This window comes from Nycticebus coucang, chromosome 7 (assembly GCF_027406575.1).
Source record: "Nycticebus coucang isolate mNycCou1 chromosome 7, mNycCou1.pri, whole genome shotgun sequence".
Classification (NCBI taxonomy): domain Eukaryota; kingdom Metazoa; phylum Chordata; class Mammalia; order Primates; family Lorisidae; genus Nycticebus; species Nycticebus coucang.
In genome coordinates, this window is record NC_069786.1 from 92,819,106 (window position 1) to 92,839,149 (window position 20,044).

General features: G+C 37.0%; 1 protein-coding gene across 1 annotated transcript in view; it reads right to left on the reverse strand.

The window, feature by feature from the left end:
- The window catches only part of DNAH7 (dynein axonemal heavy chain 7), a 324,659-nt gene that overhangs the window by 66,085 nt on the left and 238,530 nt on the right, over positions 1 to 20,044 (reverse strand). The window contains exons 48-49 of the mRNA XM_053597477.1: positions 17,156 to 17,310; positions 2,047 to 2,237 (exon numbers count right to left, since the gene is read on the reverse strand). Of these exons, the coding sequence (XP_053453452.1) occupies positions 2,047 to 2,237; positions 17,156 to 17,310 (346 nt within the window). The remainder of the gene's footprint in view (positions 1 to 2,046; positions 2,238 to 17,155; positions 17,311 to 20,044) is intronic.

Here is a 20,044-nt window from a genome sequence, read left to right on the forward strand (position 1 = left end):
GTGTGAGAAACCAGTGCATAGGTTACATTTGCTTTAATCTAAAACCATAAGCACAGTGTTAACAAAATGCATGTTTTACAAGTTTTACTACATTGTTTTCATATACAAGGAGGTATTCATTCATATTCCATTAATTCCAGATCTTTAAAAAGTCTAGATTTTGAAAATCTAGCCATTTGTTCACAAATAAACATTTATGATCACAAAATATGGCTTCATAATTTTATTTTCATTTAGACACAAAAGGATTATAGCAGTATAGCACCATCCCTTGAGTGCTTTTTGAAAGCAAAAGGTATATAATCTAAAAATGGGATGAAGAGGAAGTATTCTAGTTTGTAAATGAAAGTGAGTAACTGCCTCACTATGTTTTCTAATCCCTGTTTAATCAATTCCAGCAATTAAAAATAATGAAGCAATAAGACACTCCAGGGACCTTAAGGATTTTGATACTGAATCATAAATATGTCCTTCCCACAGCATTCTGTGCCTTCCATTATAACCAGTTATTAGTGAGCTGAGAATTGCGCAGAGTACTTATGTGTGATACTTCCACATATTTTACTGAAAAGTAAAAAAGGTTTTCCATGTCATTTACTTAAAAAATATTTTTTTCTAACACAGCTTTGGGATTTATCATTGATTTGTATGCTTCATTCTTTTTCACTTACATTATTTAACTCAAAATAGTTAAATAGTCATGCTAACAAATAACACTCATACAATAACACTATCTCTTGGGCCTTCTTCTAAGAATTTTACATAGATTGATTTATGCAGTCTTCACATTACTATACATGAGAAAGAGACTTTTATTATTCCTATTTGACAGATGAGGTAATTAAGGTACAAAGAGGTTAATAATATGCCCCCAAAGCACATATTTGGCAAATAACAGAGCTGGGATTTGAAACAAGGTAGTGGCGGCCGAATCTATGCTCATAACTACTATTGGACATTATTTCTCCTAACAGATAAACAGATAATAGATACTTTTAAGGTATTTAGATAACATATTATATTTTAATTAATTGAAAGCAATGGCTAAGAATTTCCATAGTTTTAACATTCTGTTTTTAAAATTAAGCCTTAGGGTCATTCCACTTTCCCCAGTCCTCCTGGTGTCCCTGAAAGTCCAGTCCAAGCATGTCTTCAACACTGAGCTCTCAGGGCACTCTGCAGTTCCTCTCTGTCTTCCTACTCCCACCACACAGTCACTCTGCTTACATTTGTAGTGTAAGCCTCTGGAGGGCAAGGACCATGTGTATTCATCTTGGAAAGAATAAATTACACCATCTTTGGAGAGAGATGCCTATGTTACTTTAAATATTTCCAATAAAGGAGACCATTTGAACTCACTAGATAAATCTAGCCTCTCTATATAACTTTCAAAACCTGAATAAGTATTTCTTAGTGTCCTCTCCTGTTTGCTTCTGTAAATAAGAATAGTCTTTCACTGATTCACTCCACAAACATTTATTGATTCACTCCACAACCAGTACTAAAAATTAGGAATAAAAACATAATAAGGTGTGCTGGGAGCTCAGCTGCAGATCAAAATCTCAAGTCATTTTAGTCCTTGACTAAAACTTTAAGCTAACTTTACTCTTTAAGGGAATTCTTAGTACTTTAAAAGAACAATGATGGAAACAGTTCTTTTAAGTAATTATATAAAATCAGATAGCAGCAACCTTAGTCTTGGAAAGAATAGAGTTCTGCTTCTGAATTTCAATTCCATGATTAGCATATTATCATTTATTACAAAGAAAGAATGTGAATATGTCGTCTATTTTTTAACAATGAAATCTAAGAATAATATCACTTGTAGAAATTACATTCTGATAGTCTTTTTTCACAGCATATTGAAGGCTCCTCTATTACTTACGTGCCCATACAAAAGTTGAAAATTACTACGGCAATTTCAAGAAACACACAAAAAGGACAAAATCCATTTTTCTTAGGAACTTGTTCGTTCTAGGGCTAAGGAAGAAAATGCAGTCACTCATTGTAAAATATGATAAAGAAACATTCATTCTGGATACTGGCCTTCACTGATGTTTCAGGAAGATAATGAGGATTTCTGAGCTTGGTCGTAATATAGAAGCGGAAGTCAGGCGCGTATTCAATCGTGGAGTCGCCAAGCCGGATGCATGTGCTTCCCCCCTGCTTAAAGGTCTGTTTCAGGAGAAGAGGCTCCAAAATAGGATCTAGTTCTTCTCCAACATTTTCTAGCAACACTGGAGTAAAATCAGAAAAAGATTCCGGGTTATTTTTAATATTGACTGTAAACATTCAACCCTTGGAGTTCTGTCAGCCTTCTAGATTGCTCATATTTCTACTTATTTTTTTTTTCCTCTAAATATAGAGAAATGGTGTCATAGAAACAGTTGCATTGCATGGGAAGGGCGTGAGTGGTCATTCTACTTTATTTTTAATTATAAAAACACCATACTTAATTGTGGAACATCTGGTAACATAGGAAAGTATAAAAAGGAAATTGGAAAACTGACTTCAATTAGATTTCCTTAACTATCTCTCCCTCTCCTTCAATATTTTACATAACTGACTCATACCATGTATAGACTGGTAGAAAAATGACACAAGATTGTAAATGGTACAACAATTAATTGTTAAATTATTCTTCACTTTATTGTTGTTTATCTTTTTCCACATACAGTTGAGACTAAACAATATATTGAATTTTGCATCTTAATTATTTTGACTTACAGCTTAAGCTCTAATAAATACTTTTAATTACTTCATAACAATATATTGTAAGTGTTCTCCCCTTTTTAACTAATGCTTTATTATTAGATATTTGTATTATTTCCTGTTCTGAATATTATAAATAGCACTGTACACAACTGTGCATTTTAGAATATTTTCTTTTGACTGAACATTAGAAGGATAATCCCTGCCAAAGTCAGTGGCATTATTAAGATTATTGATATATTTGCTGAGTGTAAGCCTTACATTTTGGTGTTTGGGGTGCTATCATAGTCAAACTTGGAACACGGCGTTTGTGGAGTTCCTGATGGGTAGTGGGTACAGTCTGGATGGGAAGGCAGAGGCTCAGGGCACTGGGATGGAAGGTTATTTGGATCTCCACTGCAGTACAGATCCAGACACATTCTGTTGGATCTTCCCATGGGTCACTCCCAGCGAAATGAATTCTTAATTATCTACTTAGCAATTTCTTTCATTGCCGGAATTTTAACCAAAGCAGGTATGTTGATGATTATCAAGCTCATTTTCATTTTTTGCTTGCATAAAATAATTATTTTTCACAGTTAAATAATGTGAGTGCATCATAATGTATTAAATGTTAACCTATTGTTTAGATTGCTCTTATTTTTGCATTATTAATAATGCTACATGAACCTCATTTTGAAAATTCCTTTGTATTCATTTCTGATTACTTAGTCAGGCTGGCGCTATAGAAAATGCAATTAATGGTCAATAGTTGTGAATATTTTAAAAGCTATTTATACTGCCAAACTACTTTCCTGAAAGTCTTAGAGATTTCAGAGTTGCAACGAGTCTTCATTTTGTTGTTGGTTTTTAAACATGTTTTTACAAAATATCACTGTACTTAAAAATGCTGGACACCACTCTGGCATTGTATTTTCTCATCATCCTCACAACTTTGAAAAGTATGGGCTATTTTTACCTCAGTTTTGCAGTTAAGTCAGGACAGGTAATTGAAGTAAATTTTTCAGTTAAATCAACTAGTAATGACAAAGCAGGGACTTAAACCAGGCATCTTACATTGCTTCCTATGTTGCTTTTAACCACCATGTGACACTATCCGCATTAAATAATATGTTTGATAGGTTAGAAACCTTTTCAAAGTTTGTATTAATATTTTATAGGCAGGATGTTTTAGCTGCTTTTTGGCTAATTATATTTTTTCTTCTAGAAACCACATGTTAATATATTTGCCTATTTTTCCATATTGGGTTTATTATTCACAATTGGGTTCAGTTGCAAGTGACAGGAAACCAAAATAATAGTAATGCCGGCATGGGGGAACTTCCGTTTCACATGAGGGGACCCCGAGCTGGTCAGTCTGGGGTCGGAAGGACAGAGTCTGCACCATGAGGGAGCCAAGCTCCCACCATCTTGCTACTTCACAGTTTTTAGCATATGGCTTCTGTCTCTTTGGCCTTCCAGATCAACACTCCAGCCATGAGAAAAAAGGAAGAAATAAAGAAAGAAGAAACATTTTTTCTTTAAGAATATTTCCTGGGAGTCAAAAGCTCCACTCTCACTTTCATCCTGTTGATCATTTAACTGAACCCAGTCGTGGTCACAGGGCCATACACACAACCACTACAGAAGTGAGGGAATGTTGTAGTCTGTACTTTAGGTGCAGCATGCCCAGGGACAGGGGGTGCTGAGAGTAAGGAAAAGAGTGAAAAGGATGGCTGGGAACAACTAGCACTCGTTGCCATAATGTGCAAGTTTAAAAACTTTACTTTGTTTTCAACACTGTTGTAGCAAATATTTCTCTGTTTCTCACTTATTTAAATTTCCTTACACTTCTTATAATTTAACTTTTTTACTATAAAAATTTGCAAACCTTTCAAAAGTAGAAAGAGTGATATAATGAACCAGATATAATCATCCAGCTTCAGCCTTTGTAAATTCAGCCAATCTTGTTTCATCCATTCCTTGTTTCACCAGGATTACTTATAACAAATTCCTAGACATCATAAAAATTCATCTATAAGTGTCTCTAAAAAGTGAGAATTCTTTAAAAAATTGCTACATCTGGCCAGGCATGGTGGTTCATGCCTGTAATCCTAGCACCTTGAACTCAGAGTTTTGAGATCAGCAAGAGCAAGACCTGTCTCTACTAAAAGTAGAAAAGTTATTGGGACTACAGCCTGTGGGTGCCTATAGTCTCAGCTACTGGGGAAGCTGAGGCAGGAGGATTGCTTGAATCTAGAAGTCTGAGGCTGCTGTGAGCTAGGCTGACACCATGGCAGTCTAGTTTAGGGCAACAGAGTGAGACTGTCTCAAAAAAACCTGCTACGCCTTGAAAATTAACAATAATTCACAATTTTCTCAAAAAGGCAGAGATTATGTTTCCTCACTGTTCAAAGCTATTTTGATTATAGTCCTAAATTAGTATATGAATAAGTTTCATAAATTATGATTGCCTTTATATTGTTTTGTAACTGAAATTTTTAATTTTTATAGTCAAATCTATTAATCTTTTCCTTTTTAATTTTTTCATTTCTTCCTCCCGCCCTCCCTCTCTCCCTCCCTCCCTTCCTCTCTCCCTCCCCTCCTTCCTTCTTTCCTGAGTTTTACTCTGTCACCCTAGGTAGAATGCTATGGTGTCATCATAGTTCACATCTTGGGCTCTAGCAATCTCTCTTGCTCAGCTTCCTGAGTAGCTGGGACTACAGACACCCACCAGTACTCAGGGCTAGTTTTTTTTTTTTTTTTTTTCTATTTTTAGTAAAAACAGGATCTTGCTCTTGGTCAGGCTGGTCTCCAGCTCCTGAGCTCAAGGAATCCACCTGCCTTGACTTCCTAGAGTGCTAGGATTACAGTTAGGCCCATGCTGTATTTTTTTGGAAAGTACATTCTCATCAAAAGACCATCTTTTCTTTTGGCATTTTGCCTTCTCTCTTTTTTTCCTTTCATATATCTTTAATTTATCTGGTACATAATTTGGTATGATATGAGACTCTGACTTGATATATTTTTCTATAAAGTCTGTTTTCCCACCACCACTTGCTGAAATGATCATTTTTCCATTGCTTTATAATACAGGAAAGGCTTGTCCTTATATATATCTGGGTGTATTCTGGAGCTTATCCAGTTAATTCCAAAGTTTGCTTTGGTATTATTTTGTAAACACTTATTTCCGAGAGAGTTGACATCGTTACAGCATATAGTTTTCTTACCAGAGAATAAGAAATGTCTTTGGCAAGTCTTGTTTTTCTGTAAAGTTTTGTCATTTTTCTCAATTTTTATTGTTAAAGTCACTCTAATTTTTAAATTTCATTTTGCTTTGTTTTCTATTCACTGGTTGTCTAGAATCACTTCCCACTTATTTGCTTCTAATTTGTTATTTATTTAATTATTGATTATATTCTTCTTGGAATATAGCTACTCTACTGAATTCTTTTCTTCTAATACCTTCCAGTTAATTCTTCTTGTTTGTCTAGGTGAGGTATATTGTCTATGAATATAATAATTTTGCTTCTGCTTTCCAAATATTATAGCAACCTCATTGTTTCTTGTTTTGTTGAACTGAAAAAATTTCCTAACAATATTAAAAAATAATAGTGACATTATATATCAATTTCTCATTTTCATTTTAACATGAAAATCTACTAATTTGTCAGACAGTTTCTATGAATTGAAATTCTGTTTAAGAAATATTACAACATTGGGGACCCGCAATCAGCACCCTCCTGCACCTCCGGAAGCACTGCACCAGGACCAGTGATCAGCACCCTCCCGGACCCCAGTAAAAGCTGTGCAGGGACCCGCTACCCTGCCCACCGGGCCTTCCCCGACCCTGACCAGGAACTCCAGGAGCCGTGCAATCCCACATCCTCCCTCCTGTACCCTCTCTGCCTCCACACCGGCCCACTCATCTGGCCAGGGACTCTGGTAGCTCTGGAGCCCTCCCTGCCTCTGCACGGAGCCCTTCTCCTGACCAGAGACTGCTGGAGCCTTGGGCTCTCTGTGCCAAAGTCAATGGGCACCAGGCACTCCCAGAACCATGTTCACCACCAGCAACAATAGAGTGATCCCCCTGGGTCTACTCTCGGAGAGACACCACCCCAACCCTGAGGACGGTCAAAGACAACAGTGAAGAACAATCATGACATGAAATCAAAGGAAATACTCTGGCAATATGAATAATCAGAGTAGATCAACTACCCCAAGGATCAATGGGGCAGACACAGCACAAGATCCCATGCACAAACAAATAACTGAGATGTCAGAAATCGAATTCAGAATCTGGATAGCAAATAAGATCGAATTAGAATTCCAAGCAGTAACCCAAAAGATGTCTCAAGAATTTAAAGAATTCAAAGACCAAATGACCAAAGATTTTTGACACATTAAGACAAGAAGTTGCAGCCCTCAAAGATCTGAGAAACACAGCAGAATCCCTCAGTAACAGAATGGAGCAAGCAGAAGAAAGGATTTCTGACATTGAAGACAAAGCTTTTGAACACTCCCAAACTCTCAAAGAGGAAGAGAAATGGAGGGCAAAAACATAACTCTCTCAGAGAGCTCTGGGATAATCGAAGAAAACCAATATTCATCGTATAGGGATCCATGAAAGTTATGAAGTGGCTTCACAAGGCACAGAGTCTCTTCCCCATGAGATTATGAAGGAGAACTTTACAGACATGCCAAAAGATTCTGAAATTCAGATAGCAGACAGTTTCAGAAATCCAGCACAACTCAACCCAAATAAGACATCCTCCAAACACATCATAATCAATTTCACTACAGTTAATATGAAGGAGAAAATTCTGAAAGCAGCCAGATGAAAAAAAACCATCACCTACAAGGGGAAGAATATTAGAATAACTACAGATTTCTCTGCTGAAACCTTTCAAGCTAGATGAGGATGGTCATTGACTTTTAATCTCCTAAAACAAAATAACTTTCAACCCAGGATCCTGTACCCAGCTAAACTGAGTTTCACTTATGATGGAGAAATTAAATATTTTAATGACATTCACATGTTGAAGAAATTTGCCATAACTGAACCAGCTCTCCAGGATATTCTCAGACCTATCTTCCATAAAGATCAGCATAATCCTCTACCACAAAAGCAAACCCACCCAGAAAATTTTGATCTAATTCCAATTTCCACAGTCGCAAAAGGATTAAAAATGTCCAGTGGACTCCCAAAAGGCTTATCAATATTCTCAATTAATGTGAATGGTTTAAATTGTCCTCAAAAGAGGCACAAGTTGGAAGACTGGATAAAAAACTCAAGCCAGATATCTGCTGCATACAAGAATCGCATCTTACATTAAAAGACAAATATAGCCTCAACGTGAAGGGATGGTCAACTATACTCCAGGCAAACAGAAAGCAGAAAAAAGCAGGCATTGCAATCCTATTTGCAGATGCAATAGGCTTTAAACCAACCAAAATAAGGAAGGATAAGAATGGACACTTCATGTTTGTTAGCGGTAATACTAAATATGATGAGATTTCAATTATTAATATTTATGCACCCAACCAGAATGCACCTCAATTTATAAGAGAAACTCTAACAGACATGAGCAACTTAATTTCCTCCAGTTCCATAGTATTTGGAGATTTTAACCCCCCCCTTTAGCAGTGCTGGATAGAGCCTCCAAAAAGAAGCTAAGCAAAGAAATTTTAGATTTCAACTTAAGCATTCAACATCTGGACATAACAGACATCTACAGAACATTTCATCCCAACAAAACTGAATACACATTCTTATCATCAATCACGGAACATACTCCAAAATCAACCACATCCTGGGCCACAAATTTAACCGCAGCAAATTTTAAAAAATAGAAATCATTCCTTGCATCTTCTCAGACCATCATGGAATAAAAGTTGAACTCAATAACAACAGGAATCTGCATACAAGAACATGGAAGCTAAATAACCTTATGCTGAAGGATAAATGTGTTATAGATGAGATAAAGAAGGAAATCACCAAATTTTTGGAACAAAACAACAATCAAGATACGAATTTCCAGAATATCTGGGATACTCCTAAGGCAGTCCTAAGAGGGAAATTTATAGCACTGCAAGACTTCCTCAAGAAAATGGAAAGAGAGGAAGTTAATAACTTAATGGGACATCTCAAGCAACTGGAGAAAGAAGAACACTCCAACCCCAAACCCAGCAAAAGAAAAGAAATAACCAAACTCAGAGCAGAACTAAATGAAATTGAAAACAAAAGAATTATACAACAGATCAATAAATCCAAAAGTTGGTTTTTTGAAAAGGTCAACAAAATAGATAAATCTTTGGCCAACCTAACCAGGAAAAAAAGAGTAAAATCTCTAATTTCATCAATCAGATATGGTAACAATGAAATAACAACAGACCCCTCAGAAATTCAAAAAATCCTTAACGAATACTACAAGAAACTCTACTCTCAGAAATATGAAAATCTGAAAGAAATCGACCAATACCTGGAAGTATGCCACCTAACAAGACTTAGCCAGAATGAACTGGAAATGTTGAACAGGCCTATATCAAGTTCTGAAATAGCATCAACTATACAAAATCTCCCTAAAAAGAAAAGCCCAGGACCAGATGGCTTTACGTCAGAATTCTACCAAACATTTAAAGAAGAACTAGTACCTATACTACTAAACCTCTTCCAAAATATAGAAAAAGAAGGAATATTACCCAGCACATTCTATGAAGCAAACATCACCCCAATCCCCAAACCAGGAAAAGACCCAACAAGAAAAGAAAATTATAGACCAATATCACTAATGAATATAGATTCTAAAATACTCAATAAGATCCTAACAAACAGAATCCAACAACACATCAAAAAAATTATACACCATGACCAAGTGGGATTTATCCCAGGGTCTCAAAGCTGGTTCAATATACGTAAATCTATAAATGTAATTCAGCACATAAACAAACTAAAAAATAAGGACTATATGATTCTTTCAATTGATGCAGAAAAAGCTTTTGATAATATCCAGCATCGCTTCATGATCAGAACACTTAAGAAAATCAGTATAGAAGGGACATTTCTTAAACTAATAGAGGCCATCTACAGCAAACCCACAGCCAATATCGTATTGAATGGAGTTAAATTGAAATCATTTCCACTTAGATCAGGAACCAGGCAAGGTTGCCCATTGTCTCCATTGCTCTTTAACATTGTAATGGAAGTTTTAGCCATTGCAATTAGGAAAGAAAAGGCGATCAAGGGTATCCACATAGTCAGAAGAGATCAAAATTTCACTCCTCGCAGATGATATGATTGTATATCTGGAAAACAATAGGGATTCTACTACAAAACTTTTAGAGGTGATCAAGGAATACAGCAATGTCTCAGGCTACAAAATCAACACACATAAATCTGTAGCCTTTATATATACCAACAATAACCAAGCCGAACAAACAGTAAAGGACTCTATTCCTTTCACAGTAGTGCCAAAGAAGATGAAATATTTGGGAGTATACCTAACAAAGGACGTGAAAGATCTCTACAAAGAGACCTATGAAACTTTAAGAAAAGAAATAGCTGAAGATGTTAACAAATGTTAAAACCTACCATGCTCATGGCTGGGAAGAATCAACATTGTTAAAATGTCTATTCTACCCAAAGCAACATATAATTTTAATGCAATTGCTATTAAAGCTCCATTGTCATATTTTAAAGACCTTGAAAAAATAATACTTCATTTTATATGGAATCAGAAAAAACCTCGAATAGCCAAAACATTACTCAGCAATAAAAACAAAGCAGGAGAAATCACGAGACTGTACTATAAATTGATACTGATCAAAACAGCATGGTATTGGCATAAAAACAGAGAAGTAGATGTCTGGAACAGAATAGAGAACCAAGAGATGAATCCAGCTACTTATCATTATTTGATCTTTGATAAGCCAATTGAAAACATTCAATGGGGAAAAGATTCCCTATTTAACAAATGGTGCTGGGTGAACTGGTTGGCAACCTGTAGAAGATTGAAATTGGACCCACACCTTTCACCATTAACTAAGATAGACTCTCACTGAATAAAAGATTTAAACTTAAGACACGAAATTATAAAAATACTTGAAGAAAGTGCAGGGAAAACTCTTGAAGGAATCGGCCTGGGTGAATATTTTATGAGGAGGACTTTCCAGGCAATTGAAGCAGTATCAAAAATACACTACTGGGACCTGATCAAACTAAAAAGCTTCTGCACAGCTATGGACATAGTAAGTAAAGCAAGCAGACAGCCCTCAGAATGGGAGAAAATATTTGCAGGTTATACCTCCGATAAAAGTCTAATAACCAGAATCCACAGAGAACTCAAAAGTATTAGCAAGAAAAGAACACGCGATCCCATCTCAGGGTGGGCAAGGGACTTGAAGAGAAACTTCTCTAAAGAAGACAGATGCACGATGTACAAACACATGAAAAAAATCTCATCATCCTTAATCATCAGAGATGTGCAAATCAAAACTACTTTGAGATATCACCTAACCCCAGTAAGAGTAACCCACATAATAAAATCCCAAAACCAGAGATGTTGGTGTGGATGTGGAGAAAAGGGCACACTTCTACACTGCTGGTGGGAATGTACACTAATACGTTCCTTCTGGAAGGATGTTTGGAGAATACTTAGAGACCTAAAAATAGACCTGCCATTTGATCCTATAATTCTTTTACTAGGTTTATACCCAGAAGACCAAAAATCACAATATAACAAAGACATCTGTACCAGAATGTTTATTGCAGCCCAATTCATAATTGCTAAGTCCTGGAAAAAGCCCCAGTGCCCATCAACCCACGAATGGACTAGGAAATTGTGGTACATGTATACCATGGAATATTTATTATGCAGCCTTAAAGAAAGATGGAGACTTTACCTCTTTCATGCTTACATGGATGGAGCTGGAACATATTCTTCTTAGCAAAGTATCTCAAGAATGGAAGAAAAAGTATCCAATGTACTCAATTCTACTATGAAGCTAATTTATAGCTTTCATATGAAGGCTATAACCCAACTAGAGCACAAGAATATGTGGAAAGGGCCAAGGGAGGGGAAGGGAGGGGAAAGTCAGGTGGAGGGAGGGTAATGGGTGAGGCCACACCTATGGTGCATCTTAGAATGGCATAATGCCTGGCTAGTTTTTTGTTTTGTTTTGTTTTGTTTTTGCTTGTTTGTTTGTTTGTTCATTTGTTTCTAGTTTTAGAAGAGACAGGATCTTGCTCTTGTTCATGCTGGTCTCAAACTCCTGAGCTCAAGTGATCCTCCCTCCTCGCCGTCCTACAGTGCTAGTCCATCACTTAGTTTAACACTATGCTGCTTTATGTAAAACCTCATTCCTCATTTCTAAGTGCCAGAAAATCATAGCATTTGCAAATCTTGTGAGAAACCAAGACTGGGAATCCAAGCACACACCTGCTAATGTCTTTGAGAAAGGCAGATCAGCATCTCACTCAAAACAGTTATCCTTAGCAACAGAAATAGAAAAAAGATAAAACATTCTTTTCAAATTTCCTTTGCACTTAAGACACTAAATAACATCAGTTTTTTAGTTATGAATTTCTGCATTACCTTACGTGAAACTTCAAATTGTTAGGAAAAATCTGCATATTATGTTCAACACTGTGGCATACTGTATTCAAAGTAGATTCAACAGTTACTGAGCACCTGTCAGCTTATTGATGAGAAACAGTTATATACATCAGTGGTCCCAAACTTTTTGGCTCCAGAGACCAGTTTCATGGAAGACAGTTTTTCCATGGATGAGTGCGGGCGGGAGGGGGATGATTTCAGGATGATTCAAATGCATTATATTTATTGCATTTGCAGCCACTTCAGATCAGCTCATCCTCAGCTCCACCTCAGATCATCAGGCATTAGTTCTCATAAGGAGTCAACCTAGGTCCCTCCCACACAGTTTGCAGTAGGGTTCAGGCTCCTATGAGAATCTAATGCCACCACTGATCTGACAGAAATGGAGCTCAGGCAGGGATGTGAGTGATGGGGAGCAACCATAAATACAGATGAAGCTTCATTCGCCTCCTGCCATGTGGCCCAGTTCCTAACAGGCCATGGACCACTACTAGTCTACAGCCTGGGGGGAGGAGATTGCAGACATACATAAAATAAGGGCAATAGATGACATTCATCAAAGTTTTAGCATTGGCACTTCCTTGTAGGGGTCAAGATGTCACAGAGAAAGAGGTATTTGAATCATATCTTAAAGGATGAAATTTAAAGGGATTCACCAGATGATAAAAGAGCAGAGACAGGCTCTGCTCAGTGAGTAGAGCGCAGGCCACAAACACCAAGGCTAGTGGGTTCAAGCCCGGCCTGGGCTTGCTGAACAACAATGGGAACTGCAACCAAAAAAACAGCTGGGCATTGTGGCGGGCACCTGTAGTCCCAGCTACCTGGGAGGCTGAGGCAAGAGAATGGCTTAAGCCCGAGAGTTTGAGGTTGCTGTGAGCTGTGACTCCACAGTACTCTACTGACGGCAACATAGTCAAGACTCTGTCTCCAAAAAAAAAAAAAAAAAAAGAGACAGAAGCTAAGAGACTGAAACAATGCCCTGTTGTTAGAAGCACCCGGCTCCCAAGTATCGAAGTGAACTCTCATTTTCTTTTCTTTTCTTTTCCTTTTTTTTTTTTTTTTTTTGAGACAGAGTCTTGCTCTATTGCCCCAGGCTAGAGTGCCATGGCCTTAGCCTAGCTCACAGCAAGCTCAAACTCCTGGGCTCAAGCAATCTTCCTACTCATTCTCCCTAAAAGCTATGACTGCAGGCATGTGCCACCATGCCTGGCTGACTTTTCTACTTTTAGTAGAGACGGAGGTTTCACACTCTTGACCTCAAGGGATCCTTCCACTTCAGCCCCCCAGAGTGCTAGGATCACAGGCATGAGCCACTGTGCCAGGCCAGAATCAATTTCCTTGTCAAGGATATTTGTATGATTACTATTCCATGCAACCTTATCATTGGTATAGCTAATACAGATATACCTTATTTTCTAGAACATTGGCTTTTAAACTCTTTTAAAAGCACCTTTTCAAAGATGATCTTATCTTAAAATTCAATCCAAAAACCAAAAGGGAGACCCACTCTGGTTGAGGCAGAGCAGAGGAAGAGGCAAACAGAGAAGGCAGGCACAAACCTCTGCCTGCTTGACCTGAGTTGCCTGTGAGGGACAACAGATCAAAAGCCACTGGCCCTGGAGAGACCAATGTCTAAAGACAACCTCTTACATGCAAGAGTATTTAACCACATATGTTTTAAAACTGTAACAATAACTGGTTCTTTTACTTGATAGTTAAATATAAAAACAGCTATAAAATCAGCCATCTGTCTCTCTATTAAGAGATTAAAACTTCTCACTTCTCTCTGATGACTAATGTTAGAAGGCACTATAAATAATCATTAGCCATTTAAAAAGTATTTTATTTTGAAAAGTAGGTTAAATTGCCTGAAAGAAGGTCTTGCTTGTGTGATACAGTAAGTATTATACAAAAGCAGAAGATCTGGGAACTAGTTTTAGTGCTCCCCTTAACTGGCCATCCAACCTTACTGAAACCATTTCACTAATGCCCTGTGATACCTCGCCTACCTTGTTAATAAAACGAAGTGGTTGGAATTACTATTGGAGTTCAAATTTTTATGGTCACATCTCAAAGTAAAAAATACATTTTAAACCTTGACCTCATAGACATATAGGCATATAAAACTTAAAAAATTTCATGAAATAATACTTACCCTTAGATTCTGCTATGAGGTCTACTATGTTCTATTTCTCTTCTACTTCATTTCATTATACAGTGCTGGTTACCACCCACTAACTTGGCTTTCTCTTTCACAGTGTGACCCATAATTTGAGAAATTCTACACAGATAATTTTTCTGGCCCTTACTCTTCCAAAATTATGGAATTCTAACACCAAGACAGGTGGCTGAAACCACAGAAATTTCCAGATTGGTAGGTACTCAGTCATAATTTAATCATATTTTATTGTGTCAAGGAGAAATTATTTGAATATTTAAGTTAAGTAATTATAATTACTAAAAGAATTTAGGGCACAATTCTTTGTTTTTTTTTTTTTTTTGGTTTTTTTATTTTTGCGGTTTTGGCCAGGGCTGTGTTTGAGCCCGTCACCTCTGGCATATGGGGCCAGCACTCTACTCCTTTGATCCACAGGCGCCGCCCTTAGGGCACAGTTCTAGAAATCTTCCCTCATTCTTTTGAATCCTTATTGTACATCATCTATGACTTTTTCTTTTTTTTTTAGTACTTTGTCACCCTCAATAGAGGGCTGTGGGTGTCATAGCTCACAGCAATCTCAAACTCTCGGGCTCAAGTGATTCTCTTGCCTCAGCCTCCCAAGTAGCTGGGACTACAGGCACCCGCCACAACACTTGGCTATTTTTAGAGATGGGGGTCTCGCTGTGGCTCAGGCTGGTCTCCAATCTGTGAGCTCAGGCAATCTACCCGCCTCAGCCTCCCAGAGTGCTAGGATTACAAGAGTGAGCCACCACGCATGGCCCTGCTTTTCTTTTCTTTTCTTTTCTTTTTTTTTTTGAGACAGAGCCTCAAGCTGTTGCCCTGGGTAGAGTACTGTGCTATAGCATCACAACTCACAGCAACCTCCAACTCCTGGGCTCAAGCGATTCTCCTGCCTCCACCTCCCAAGTAGCTGGGACTACAGGCGCCCGCCACAACGCCCGGCTATTTTTTGGTTGCAGCCGTAAGTGATGTTTGGCGGGCCTGGGCTGGATTTGAACCTGCCAGCTCAGGTATATGTGGCTGGCACCTTAGCCGCTTGAGCCACAGGTGCTGAACCAGCCCTGCCTTTCTTATTATATTCTACTAACCATACAGCAAATGCTCAACAAAAAAACACAAATTGAGCACTTACTAGACATTGTAAGTATTCAATGTACAGTAACTTGTCTCTTTCTTACACTATATAATTAAACTACAGATGGGGAAAGAATCTTGGGGGTCTTGGGAAGGTCACTGAACCAAACAATAAGTGACAGAGGCAGGTACTCTGATTTCAGAGGTACTCTAACGCTTCAACTAACTATATAGGTTGCCCAAATATATACTGCCTATATATATGTGATATGCTATATACTATATAATATATATCACTATATATATAATCTGATATTAAGCAAAATACTTGATAGAGATCATGTTTCTCCCTTTCATGTAACTCCTATGTCACCCTACTATATACTAAGAACATATTTTAAATGAATGAAATAATGTGTGAGTGTGTGCATGTCTGCTTGTCCATTATCTAAACACAAAATTTTGTAGGTAGACCTAGATGTTTTTAATTTCATGCTAATGCTAACAGAACATAAAATTGTAATTATGATAATATTTGATGATTATTAATATGCACAAGTAAGATCATATGGCTATAAGACTACATGCTATATTTATTATGATTATTCTATATTGTACAAGCTCTAACAGCAAGTGAGATTTGCTGAACTTACCTCGGGGCCAAATATATTGCAATTTCATTAAGTGTTTAAATTTATTTGGTCACATAAATGGTCAAAATTTCATGGGGTTACATGAATTTAAAACATGAATAATGGCCAGTCATGATGACTCACACCTATAATCCTAGCACTCTGGGAGGCCGAGGCAGGTAGATTGCCTGAGCTCAGGAGTTCGAGACCAGAGTGAGCAAGAGTGAGACCCCATCTCTATCAAAAATATAAAAAAAGCTGGGTGATGTGATGCACACCTGTAGTCCCAACTACTTGGGAGGCTGAGGCAAGGAGATTGCTTGAGCCCAAGAGTTTGAGGTTGCCATGAGCTATGACGCCACCACACTGTATCCAGGGTGACTGAGACTCTGTCTCATAAAAAGAAAAAAAAAATCACAAGTATTGTGTTTTTGTATTGACAAATGGGATGTCTAATGAAAGGTTTATTGAGAAATCCTTATCATGTTTCTAATCTATTGCAAATGGCTGACAACAGCCAGGCATGGAAATCTGTACTCTCTTCTCTGCCACTTTTGTAGGGTAAATTGGGAGAGGAACAAATAGATAGCTGAACTAATGTTGTGCTGAAATGCTATTGTGCTGAAATGCTATATCAAGTAGTCCTTTTAATTGCAGAAGTACAGTTATAATGAGAACTAAAGAATGGGAAATAGACAAAAACTGAAACAGCTAAATTAGAGAAAGCATCACAAGTGAATCTTGAGACAAAGAATTAGGGAAGATTTCTTGTAACCTTTTGGGCAATTATCTTTAAAATTCTCATTTAATTACTTATCAATAAATAATAATAAATTAACAAATTCACCACATAAAATGAGTCTGACATGGATAGCCTTCTAAAACAGAAACAATCTACATAGTTTTGGGTTAACCGTGCCCTCTCCAGGCATTTCCATATGTATGTTTGGTGTTCAACTACATACCAGGAGTACCAAACTGGATGCAATTTTCCAGAGTTCTGACATAGTCAGCATCACTAAATTTAATTACATGAAGACTATTGGTTTTTTCCATGTTCTTGACCCATTTATTAGCCTGACCTTGAGGATCTATCATCAGAGGCCACCTTCTTGCATTCCTGAAAAGGAGAAGAGAGATAGAGAAAGCTGTCATTTGCTTCTATGCTGTTTAATCATGTACACACCACTTTCTTAAAGTTTATCTTTTATGATGACATTTTACTTTTTAACTCATTATAAAAATCATATTCTTAAAACAGAGACATTTAGGTTAAATGAGCTATCTGAATGGCAACTACAAAAGTCATCCTGCAAAGTTAACACACGTTCTTTTACTCTTTTTGAAAAATTACAATCTCTAAATGTTAAATTTCACTTTTGAAAATATTTGCTGCTCTTGCTAATTATGTCACAGTGGCAATCATCTAGAGCACTGGTTTGGAAATGAGGAAACTACAGTTCTTTACTAGGCCCTGCCATTAATTAATCATGTGACCTTGGGCAAGTCACTTTGCTTCCTTCCTCAGTTTCTACCTGCTATCATTCGTACACAGGCACCAAGAAAAGATTGGAACATCACATCTCTCTCACTCTGAAATCTAGATTATTGAAGATATAATGGTCTAAAGAAAAGCTGAAAATCATAAATCTTCACGATAGCCAGAGACACTTAAATACTAAGACAATTGTTGACCCAATCTTTGTTTCAAATGGTTATATATTTAGTGTCATCTATGTAGTTCATTACATGTCACGAATTTGCCTAGTGATTGTGAGCTTCTTGTGGACAGGAATATATTCTCTGAAGGTCAAGCTTTTGCACTATGGAAGAGCTGAAATTAATATTTATTGCTTTCCTCTTTCCTCTCACTCATATCACCCCTTTTATGATAAGTACAAGAGAAGCACCCCATGGGGAGCCAGTTTATTTTCCAGGACGTGGTAGAGTCACAGAAGAGTTAACCAGTACATGCCATGATCAGATGATATCAATCACAGAGCTTCTTGCCTTGTGTGAAATGTTATCAGCAATAAAATTAGTATTCTTTTTCTTTCTCTTATAAGTTTCAATAAACACAAGCCATACTCTGGACAATTTTCTAATGATACTGTCACACGCGGGAAGAGTGAGCAGAACAAATTCACACAGCATCAGCAGAGCAAGAGGAGAATGTAAGAGGCGACCAAGGCAAAAAACACAAAAACCAAAAAAAAAAAAAAAAGGGTGGGGTGGGAATGGGACAGGATAATATATTAAATTTATTCTCATTATAACATGAATTTAGAAATGAATATTCCCATGAAATAAAGGTAATCATAACCTTTTAGCAGTTATCATCTAGAGCCTGATATAAAACATGGAGCTGAAATGGTGAGAAGTTTGTCCTGTCCTCCACTATGAGCATTATGTCATATGTTAATCTACTTGGGCTGTCATAACAAAATATCACAGACTGGGTTATTTTCTCACACTTCTGGAGCCTCAAAGCCCAAGACTGAGGTGTCAGTAGGGCTGGCTTCTCCAGAGGCCTGTCTCCTTGGCTTGCAGAACACTCCCTTCCTGTTGTGTCCTTCTGAGGCCTTTTCTCCATGCAAGAGCTCCTGGTATTTCTAAGGACATGAGTCCTTGTTGGATCGAGGCCCCACACTTAAAACCTCACTTATGCTAGTTATCTCCTTAAAGGACCTGTCTCCAAACAGTCACATTAGGAGTTATGTCTTCAATATGTCAACTTGAGGGGAGGTACACAGTTAAGTCTATAACATTAATTGTGTGTAGAAAGAAAAGAGATCAGAAGATTAATGTGCTATCTTATATGCAATCAACTGATGAAAAGAGAAGCATATTCCTAAGAAACTAAAGGGAGTGAGAAGGAAAACTAGAAAGAAATAATAAATACATAAAAGTATTTACTCTTTCACATTTTCACCAAATATTAAAATATATTTAAGTTTGGAAGATTCTGTGTAAATGTTAAACAGAATTTATGCTCCCCCAAACAAATCAAATGACTCACTCTTCTCTATATTGCTTCTCCATTTTTAAAGCTACAATACTCATGTTTATGCTGTTTCTTTGTTAAAAATAGACTTTCCCATCTTTTCATGTACAAGTCCTACTCGTGTTTCAAGGGCTCAAAAGCTAAGTAGCCCACACAAAGCCTTGTGATTTTTGATTTTTTTTCCCCTGAATTTCTTTAGTAATGCCTCCATATTACATTTATGGTACTTTCACATAATGATAATATTCTATCATGGTAATTCTATAATCTTAACTGCATCACAATTTAGCATCCAGCTAAATTGTATATTACTCTGATGGAAGTCCATGCTGATTCTTTATTCTTTTTTTCCTAGATCAAATAAGTTTGCATCCTATAATCTACCAATATAGAAATAGCAAAAAAAAAAAAAATTGGCAAACACCATAAAAAAATCATTCTAAATATTGAAATTCTCTAAGAGGTTATCCCTGCATAGAAAATACTTGTTCATTGAATAGCACTTCAAAATCAGAGGAAAGGACTCTGATGCTAACCAAGTGTACTAAGCCTATTACAGCCTATCCCTTACACTGAGTACATGTAAAAATGTTAAAAATATATATACAAAGCAATTATTTGCAGATTATAAAAAGTAAATAACAACAAGTGAATGGGAGAAAAGTTAAAACTTGAGGAATGACCTGCAAGAGACAGTGAGATTCTCGAGGGCTTTTTTTCCTTTTCTTTCTCTTTGTCTTTCTTTTTATCTTATAGTTTAGTGGGAGAACAGCAAAGCAGGTACAGACAGCAAAAATTCAAACTCCAGAATTGAGAAAATGACCATAGGTGAGCCAGAAAGTATGGGGGT